The sequence below is a fragment of the Nicotiana tabacum genome, chromosome 10 (genome assembly GCF_000715075.1).
Source record: "Nicotiana tabacum cultivar K326 chromosome 10, ASM71507v2, whole genome shotgun sequence".
Taxonomy (NCBI): domain Eukaryota; kingdom Viridiplantae; phylum Streptophyta; class Magnoliopsida; order Solanales; family Solanaceae; genus Nicotiana; species Nicotiana tabacum.
This window is the reverse complement of record NC_134089.1, coordinates 42,688,970-42,698,921: the sequence shown is the minus strand read 5'-3', so window position 1 is coordinate 42,698,921 and position 9,952 is coordinate 42,688,970. Positions and strand designations below refer to the sequence as shown.

The following is a 9,952-nucleotide window of genomic DNA, read 5'->3' as shown; positions in this document are numbered from 1 at the left end:
GTATGGGATGTGGATTTGGGTGGATTTGGAGGTCGTTTGGTGGTGTTAGGATGGCGGCCGCGGTTGAGACAGGTGGGGGATTTTAGGGGTGGCTAGGTTAGAGGTGTTGAGAGAGATGGAGGGAATGAAAGGTTCTTAGGGGTTTGGGGGTGGTTATGGGAAGGGTATGCTAGTTCTGGTCCGTTAGATCATAGGGAATGAAGGGCTGGGATTAAACATCGCAAAACAGCGTCGTTTTGGTTAATTAGGGGTGCTGGAACCGGGCAGGGGTTGGGCTGGTTGGTTTTGGGGGGAGGGGGAATTTGGGTTTCGAACATTTTTTTCCCAATTCGAGTCCAAACAGACCTTCCTTCTTCTCTTTTCCTTGAATTGATTTAATTTTCTTTTTAATTTCTAATTTTAAATACTAATTAAACTTAATTGAACCTAAATTAAGACCTAAACAAAACCTAGCAATGTAAAATTATCTATTTCTAATACTAAAATAATTAGTTGACTTAAATCTAATGAAAGAAAGGTACTAATTTATAAAACTAAAGCTAAAATGTGGAATAATCTATATTTGTTTTGTCTATTAATGCAATTAGTTAATAGCTTAAACCTAAAAATGTAAATACGAACCTGAAAATGCAATGCATGAAATATTTTTGCATTTTCATGATTTTAAAATACTAAACATGCAACTAAATGCAACCAACAATTATCAAGATATTCCTAAAAATTCTATAAAAATTAAAATAAATTGAAAAAATCTATTTTGACTTTGTAGGAATATTTTTTTGTCGGGAAAAAATCATGTGCTCACAAATGTGACAATATGTGATTTATGAAAACATAATCATTCTTGAAAGAATATGAACGTGCTAGTGGAAGTAAATATACCACACTTACCTCTAAAAGGAGGTTTGAGATGAATTAAGAAAATAATTCCATTATTATGGCATGAATAATCATTGATCACATAACTATTGTGATTATGCCAAAATATTATGGCAATGTGATTATTACGGGGCAAAAGTAATAGAAGCGAAATATCTTGCCTATAATGATTTTGATCATGACCATAATGGTATAACTTTCTCTTTAAAAGAGATATTCACCATATGGATGTTGATGAATATGTGGTAGTACAAAATTAATAGAGAGCTCTGGAAGAGCCAATTATTACTATTTTGGAGAAATAAAATTGTCGTAGTAAGTCTCAAAGAAACTTAATTGAGTTTCTAAAGTATTCGCAAAAGCGGTTGGTTATATTGAAACTATAAATAAAGGAAAGATTTAATATCTTCTATTACTACAACTTGTAGTGGGGTAATATGTATGTGAAAAGTTACCCGGCTTATTTTCCAATTTGTACTATACAAATAAAAGAATACCACAATAAAGTGGATGTTTATTGATATTAAAAAACCATATCATAATAAACTTGGAGTTTATTGATAATTGCACACATCATGGTGTAAATCTGAATTTATCAATATTGATAATTTATTCAGTTGGCAATTTTTAGCCATGTTAATTTAAATATGATGTGCAAAAATATAAGAGAATTCACGTGGGTAAATATTAAAGAACTAGAAAGTTTTTTACAAATTCTCTTATGTTACTTGTTCTCATTAATTAATATCCCAACTAAAATCGGGATTGAATCCCATGAATGATGGAAATATCAAAGGTGAATATGGGCTCAATCACCTGCCATGTATACCACATAAGATGCATCTATGAGATGGTTACATGTGCGATTATTATTAACCCGCAACATGGTGTTTGCGAGGTAACTTGCTCAATAATTTGATTTAGAGCATAATTTTCAGATTTTTTATTTAAGATAGTTCATCTTGATAAGTTGGTTTATATCACAATTGGTTTAGCAAAATAATTTATTGAGTGCCTCCACTTAATAGCTAAACAGTTGCTTATGATAACAAAGTTATCTATATCAATTTGATATACATTATATACCAAAGTATATTATTTTCTCCCCTCACAAGTGGTTTAGGGTCAGGAATCAAATAATTCCATCTTATTATTATTGATGTACGAAGTATATTTTGACTAATACTATAACGCACAAAAATTGATTCTCAAAGTTGAGGAAAACAAGTTAGTTTTTCTAACATGAGGAGGAGACATGATAAACAGTTGAGAAAAAGTTACATGGAATGAATTATCATTTGTACATCTAGATCCTCGAATAAGATAATATGAACTTGAAGTTCATAAAAGGATAATTCATGTGCAATATATTGCAAAGCATGCCAGACGCATTTTCTGACCCAAAGAAAGTAATTATATTCTCACTGCAAATGCTCCTATTAGAATAAGTCCTAGAAGGACAAAGTCTATGGTACGCTTAAAGCGTATAGACAGATCGATTTTAAAAAACTTCTTGATAAAGAAGATGAGCAAATGATCATAATAAAGAAAGCAAGTGATCTAGAAGATCACATGACATAATACTTCATAAAATCTCAGGAGAGGTTCAGGTACCTGAATATATGAATGAAGATATCTCTATGTTATATCTTTATGAAAAAAATGATGGAATCGATATAAAATGTTTGTCGACGATATCTATCATAGAGCTAAGTATAGATAAGGATCTTAAGGTTGTCGAGACAGACACAAAAATATTGGCCAAATAGACGATACACAATTCAAATAGAATTGGTTTAATATGAAAGATATGGAGTTTTGGACATGTAGTTCAAACACTTGAAAGTATAAAGCCAATGGTATGTGCAATCAGTTTTCGATATCTTATATGTCTAGCATGACATGAAAACTTGATATGCATAAAGTCTATTATATGGCTTATATGACATAACTTATATGACAATCCATGAAGGATTTAAGTTGCTTGAAGCATATACAATTTTTGATCTTGAAGTACCACTTTCTCAGTGCAATTTGTGCAGAAATGCATCTTGCTATAACTATAGGCATGATAATATGATAGTAAGAGTTTTCACCTCTATGTGAAAATATTGAACTGACGATTCCAACAAGATCTTATGAAGACAATACATCTATTAGGGATGATGATTTCAAGGTAAAACAAATTCGTTCAAGTTAATATGGCTGATTTGTTTATCAAATCTCTACCAAAGATCTTTTGAAGATGGTGCACAAGATTAAAATGCAAATGCTTAAAGATGTGAATTGATGCTCTCATCAGGGGGAGTTAACATGCGTTGTACTCTTTTTTTCTTATAAGGCTTTGTCTCTCTGGGTTTTCCTTGCAAGATTTTTAACGAGGCAACCAAAAGGCGTATTGTTAGATATGTGTACTTTTTTCCTTCTCTAGAATTTTTTCCCACTGGGTTTTATATAATTAAAGTTTTAACGAGGCACAATATCTGTTGAATAGACATTCAAGGGGGAGTGTTATAAATAGAATTTTATTTATGGTGAATGTCTATATTTTAGAGAGATTTTAGGGATTTTACTTGGTGGCTAAGTCACTCTTTCCCTATAAATAGAGGAGTCATATTCTATTGTAATTCATCCCAAATCAATAAGAATTCTCTCTCTCTTTCTCTGCAATACTCTTCTTCTTCTTTTATTGTTATATATATATAACTGATGAATATAATTATTTTTAGTCGTCCGACCAAATGTGTCATTTACCCGATTTTAATTATAACAATTACTCCTTTTAATTTACAATGCTTCTATATAATCTCTAAATAGTAGAATATATTTCAAAAAATTGAGAAAAAAAAAGTTTAAAGACATAAAAAAGCTAAGTATTCAGTTTTTATCCTCATAGTTCAATCCGCCAGAAAAGGATTGGCAGTATTGTTATTAACTACCGAAAATTCCTCTTCTCTCTTTCCCTTGCTCAATTGCGCTTAGAGAAAAGAGAAGAAGAAGAAGAAATTTTCTACAATCTGTAAATACAGAGATAATTACAGCCTATTTCATTGTTATAATAGAAATTTTACATTTTGTAAAAGACATTAATAATAATGGATTCGATAATTAACAAAGCAGGTTCTTATTATTTTGGTCAAAAAGCCAACAAGGAGCTCAGTTCCGTCACCAATGATCTTAATGTAAGCATTTTTTCCATGTCATTCCCATATCTAATTTCTTGGATTTTCTGTTTATAACAAATATAATCATCTAATTTTTGGAGGATCTGATACTGGATTTTTTTTTTTTTTATGTTTGTTGCATCATTAAAAGGTTCTATAAATCTGGATTTTGATTTATCCTTAATAGCGTATGCTTTCTAGGAGTTATTTGTGATCTGGTTCATTAATATTAGACTGTTCTTTCTTGTGATCTTAATTTGGAGAATTCTTCCAAATTTAGATATTTTTAATGTGTATGTAAATTTGGGGCTACATGAAATTCTTCTATATTTATATGTATTTTCTTCATACTGACCTTTTCCCTCAAATTAGAACTTGCAAAACAGTATTACAGGTGGAACCAAAAAGCTGGTGAACAAGATTAAAGGTTAGTCGTTTGCCTGCATGACTCAAATTGGCTCCTCCTTTTTTTGCTTTTATGAAAAGTTTCATGAATTTCTCTTACATTCTACCTTCCCAAAATGAAAGGTCCTTGAGAATTATACCCGAGGGTGCTGATTAGTAGACAATGGTGGAGCTACATTGGCTCAATGAGGTTCAATTGAATCTCTTTCGTCAAAAAATTACAATACTGGATTGTTCAAAAAATGCGGGCGCAGATCTATGAATAGGAGACATTGAACTAGCATTTACAGGCCCTAAATTATCAATAGGCCCTCCGAGCACGTTAAAAATTTGTCGCAGAGCCACTCCCCCATAGGAACACTTATAGGAGCTTCTGTGTCAATCACTTCTATTCCTCTAGTTAGACCGTGTATGATTGAATCTTGTCCCGAGGGTAAAACAAGTTCCTTATATTAAAAAAGTTAGGATAGCCCCTCAAGATAAGAAGTTGAAATTTAAAACTCGTGGAAAGGTTTCTATAAATGCTTTAATGCAGGTCAACTCTCAGTCACAACTTATTTCATTAATCCCCTTAAAATCCTGTCTCCGCCACTGTTAGTAGATATATATTGGGCCTACTTAATGTTGGTTTTTCCAGGAAAAGTGCAAAAGCCATTGCCCGAGCTGCTAAAGGAGTATGACATTCCAGTAGGTATTTTCCCTCGTGACGCAACCAACTACGAGTTTAATGAAGAGACGAAGAAGCTTACTGTCCATATACCCGAGATATGTGAAGTTTGTTACAAAGATTCATCTGTAGTACGTTTAAACACGACTGTTACTGGACATTTGGAGAAGGGAAATTTTGCTGACATAGAGGGAATGAAAACAAAGGTGATGTTCCTTTGGATAACAGTTAGTGTTGTTTTATGTGAAAAAACTGATATTCATTTCACTGCTGGGCTGAGGCGAACGCGTAGTAGAGCTGTATATGAGGTCTTCAGAGATGGAATCGGCGTAGATAAATTCTAGTATGATCAACTACCTCTGAAAACTGAGTTTGTCATATAATTTGAAGTTTTTTTTTTTTGAGTGATTTTAACACTTTCTTGATATCCATGTAGCGGTTGTAATTATGAATTTTCTATGAAAAATATTCTGTTGATAGTAGTAACTTCTGAACCTAGATTTGAAGTCACGTCTTTGGTGTAATAATCTAAAAACCAAATAATGCATGCACCAGCCGGAACCGTGGCAGGTTCTATTCTACCACTAGAACACTGGTGCTTGTTGACGAAGGTAACTGCTAAAATTCCAATTGACATTAGTAGCATGCATCAACGAAGCCTCACTAGTCACCATCACCTGCACTTACGGTTACCCTTGTAACCTGCCTAAGTTTAACTTAACTCGCTTAAGTGGACTACCTTTAGTTATAAATTGTTATCCTTCGTTTCTTCAGTAAAAATAGCACGGGTGCCAAGGGCGCCCCCATTTAACCTTAACCAAAAATAGGGATTTCGATCAAAGTTTAATTTTAGAAGAATTCGGGTTACTGATAATCAAACATAAAGAGAAAATAATTGATGTAAATAATAACTGAACATAAAGTAAAGTAAATCAGTATATTTCGATAGTATTTCGTGTCCTTACAAATGTTCAGCCCTCACTTTTTATAACTATCTCTAAGTAGTACGTTTTGTTTCTCTCATAATAGAGTCTTTATGGACAATTAATAACATTTAATGTAACGTTACTATTGGTAATCATAACTGATTCAATACAGATTCCATAACATTTTCCGTAATTAATACATATTAATTACCGATAATACGTATCTATACCCTTTTGCTATTTAGGTTCATTCTTTTGATGTGACTTTTGAATATCAATAGGTTTGAGCGCCTTTCCTTTTTGTCTTCCTTGAATCTCTGTTCGTACCTGCTGAAGCTCGTGCCTCTTCAACTATCCTTTGCCAACTATCATTCTTTTACCAGTCCACGTGTCAAGACATGTCACCTAATAATTAATTCTGTACATGAACTTAATTTTTTCCAATACAGATAGTCTCCCCACTTGCCATTTATTCTTCAATAGAATATTTGGGAAGTGGATCTTATTAAAGCGGGAATATTTGCCGCCATTATTTCTTCTCTGGAACTGACGCTTCTATGTCACTTCCATTTAATGTTTGTAACATGTGGCGTCTCCCGTTTGTTTCTTCAACTTTCCAGCGCTTTTGAGGGCTTTTTTATGGCTTCATCAATTACGAAGTGACAACTTCCATCATGACATTTCTATCATTACACCTTTTCCTTTGATGGTTGCTTCCAAGTATAAATATGACTTTTCATCTTTGTCTTTCTCATAAAAATTTTTAGAATATTCAATTCTTGTTTTCTTCTTCCTCGTACTACTATGTCTCTTCAAACCCTAACCCTCGAAGAGTCCCCATTGTTGATAACCTTCCTCTTGCTCCTGTTAGAAGTAGGTGAGGAGGAAGACTTCGTAGTTTAGGGTCTTCATCGTCACGAGGCCCTTCTATTCCTTCAGTGAGTTCTACTCCACCTTCTAGAATTAGAGGTTCTCTTTCCCAGAGGTCTTCGTCTAGAAATAAGGACTCTAATGAACCTCTTCGTGAGCCTTTGGTAGACGAAATTATCCCTGCTGAATTATTTTTTTATACTAATAGAGAGTCAATCAGAAACCAAGTTTCTTCTATGTCTTCTTTAGATCGTGCTGATATTTACCCATCTCAAATCACTGAAGGTATGATCTCTGTTGTTCGTAGAGATTGCTATTGGAGTCGTGATTCCCCATTATAATTCCCAATGCAAACCAAAGGATTACATCTTACCTGACTGGGTTTTCTTTCGTATATACACACCCTTTTACACTGAATTTCAAACCCCCTATTGATCCTGTTATCATCGAATTCTATCGGTTTTTCGACATTTGTTTAGGACAAATTGGCCACATCGTGTGGAGGGTTGTTGCTTGCTTGAGGCATTTAGCCAATATGACTGGTTTGCCTTTTACTTTCTTTCATCTGATTCATCTCTATTCTACTAAACTTTTCCGGCAAGGGATTTTTACTTTAGTAGCGAGAAGTAAGATAGTGCTGGTTAGCCCCAAGGATGATAAAGAATGTGGATGGTATGCCAGGTTTGTTGCTACCCCCACTGTTGGTCTAGTGGGTCAAGAAAATGTTCCATTTCCTGAGAAGTGGAATTTTGCACGTAAGTTTTCTCTTTATAACTTTTTCTACCTTTTCTCCATTTTGCTTGCTACCATTTTAAATTTTTCCTCTTTTTCAGCAACCATGGGAACTGTTGATGAGATTCCCAATTTTCATGATTGGGTAGGAAAGTTATTGAATGTAGCTCCGATGGAAGGTAGATCCTGGAAAAACCTTTCACATCGGTTTGGTTGGAAAGTGAAGACTCATGGTAAATGCTTTTTCTCTTATATCCTTCGTATTTTTATTCACTTTTTCCTTTGGAATTTGTTTTGATCCTTCTTTTTATCAGGATTCCCATTCGAGGTATAAGTGCTGATGCTATCGTAGCTTCTAGAGTTTCTTTGGAAAGAGCTCAAGAGATAATCTTGGGTTCTTCATCGAAAAGGAAGGCTATTGCAGTCCAAGATTTTGAAAAAGAGGAGGAACAAGATGGGGGTTCTTTGATAAAAAGGCCACGGTCCAGAAGACGTGTCTTTTCAGACGATGAATCGTCTCCTTCCCGTTCTGTTCCTATTGACGAGCCTATTGAAGCCACCATGGTGATCTCTGATGATGACACTCCCGCAGCTGCTCTGACTCTGACGATCAGCTTTTTGCTCGTGGGTTTGATAGTGACAATTTGGGTTTAATTTTTGATGAAGTTCCCCTTGCCTTATTTTCCATGCCTACTCCTGTGACATCTTCCTTACTAGTTGTAACTGTTGTCGTTGCTGCTCCACCCCAAGCTGTTTTGACTTCTTCCACTGTTCCCCCTACAAATGTCCATCATACTGAGGTTGGTTTCTCAAGTGAAAGTGGAGCTATGAAGCAAGAGAGAAAATCAGGTTAGGCTGATGTGTGGTTGAAACCTCTGATCGGTCCAGTTAAGAAATCCAAGCTTGAGAGTCACAACTCTTTGACTTGGATGAATGACATTGTGCAATCATCTAAAGGTATTCCTTTTCATTCTTTATTACACCCTTCTTTTATTAAAGTTCTTACCCTCCCCCCTTTTAGATCAATCTTGTTGGCACAAAGATGATGAAGAGGGGTTTCCCACACAGAGCAGTTAATGCAAGATTATCAAATTGAAGCGGACAACTGGAGAGAACAATATGAAAGCCTTCAAATTGATATGGAAGTGTTAGAAGAAAGCAAGTGCACCTTAGAGTAGCAATAAATATTTTGACTTCAAAGTTAGCAGTTGAGAAGGCTTTCTCAAATCAAGCTGACAAGGATAAAAATCTCCTCGGGACATATTTTTCTGAGCAACTCTCCAAGGCCAGTGAAGAGATCAGAGAACTGAAGGCTTTTCTAAGTGAGAAAGAGGTTTACGCAGGTGAACTTGTGCAAACACTTACTCAGACCCAAGAAGATCTCCGTGAGTCTTCTGATACGGTCCATTTTTTAGAAAATTCACGTGCTCCTCTTCAAGCTTCTTATGATTCTACCTTGGCTAAGAATGAAAAGCTAAAAAATGAGATTCATCAATGGGAGACAGATTATGAAATTCTTGAGGACAAGACTGCTATTGAAGTGAGTTGGGCAATTTTGAACACGCGCCATGATACCCTGGTGGAGGCTAGCCAAGAGGGTTTCAACTTGGATGCTGATAGCTAAGATAAAAGAGACTATTGAAAAGACTCAGCAAAGCCAAGACTTTCCTTCTCCCATGGCTGATACTCCCGAGCTCGTTGAAGATGATATGGGTACGGTGAATGTTCCAACTTCTTCAAGCCAAGTCGAACCTTCTGCTGCTAGTGATACTACTTTAGATCCTTCTTCAGCCCCTCAGTGAAAGTTTATGAAATGTGACTTCTTTTTATTTTCTTTTTGGTGGAATGTGGTTTTAACCCTCGGTCCCATATGAGGGTTTAGTTTCTTGGAAATGACAAGTCCACAGACCTTTTCGGGGCATTTTGTATATATGACAAACAGTTTATGACTAGGTTCATACTTAGTCTAAACATTTAATATTAATTATCTTGAGCTTCTGTTTTGCTCGTTATTGCCATTATATTCAAGGACTTGTTAGTTAAATCGTGGGTCTATGTTTTTACCCTTTTTGCATTTTTTTTATTTTATAAAATGCTTTATTAACTTTATGGATGTCTGAATCAAACATGAATTTTATAAAAGAGGGCCCTTTTATACTCGACACTTAATGAAGAAGACGTCTCAACTTCATAATGGTTTAAATATATGAAAAAGTAATAGGAACATACATGTTTCTTGAAATAACTTTGATAAAGTTTTCATCAGAACTTTGTCAAGTTTAAGTAACATCTTACATGTATTTAAATAT

General features: G+C 34.7%; 1 protein-coding gene across 1 annotated transcript; it reads left to right on the top strand.

The window, feature by feature from the left end:
- Positions 1 to 3,759: 3,759 nt before the first annotated feature.
- LOC107811980 (uncharacterized protein At5g01610-like) lies at positions 3,760 to 5,597 on the top strand. The gene is made up of 3 exons (XM_016636984.2): positions 3,760 to 4,061; positions 4,416 to 4,470; positions 5,086 to 5,597. Exons 1-3 carry the CDS (start codon positions 3,975 to 3,977, stop codon positions 5,457 to 5,459), a joined length of 516 nt encoding a protein of 171 aa, XP_016492470.1. The 5' UTR covers positions 3,760 to 3,974; the 3' UTR covers positions 5,460 to 5,597.
- Positions 5,598 to 9,952: the final 4,355 nt, after the last annotated feature.

Excerpts from the sequence above, each read along its gene's own strand:
- LOC107811980 (XM_016636984.2), top strand. The coding sequence starts at position 3,975 with ATGGATTCGATAATTAACAAAGCAGGTTCTTATTATTTTGGTCAAAAA. Across the intron at positions 4,062-4,415 it reads CCGTCACCAATGATCTTAAT|AACTTGCAAAACAGTATTAC; the intron begins GTAAGCATTTTT and ends CCCTCAAATTAG. Across the intron at positions 4,471-5,085 it reads GCTGGTGAACAAGATTAAAG|GAAAAGTGCAAAAGCCATTG; the intron begins GTTAGTCGTTTG and ends TGGTTTTTCCAG.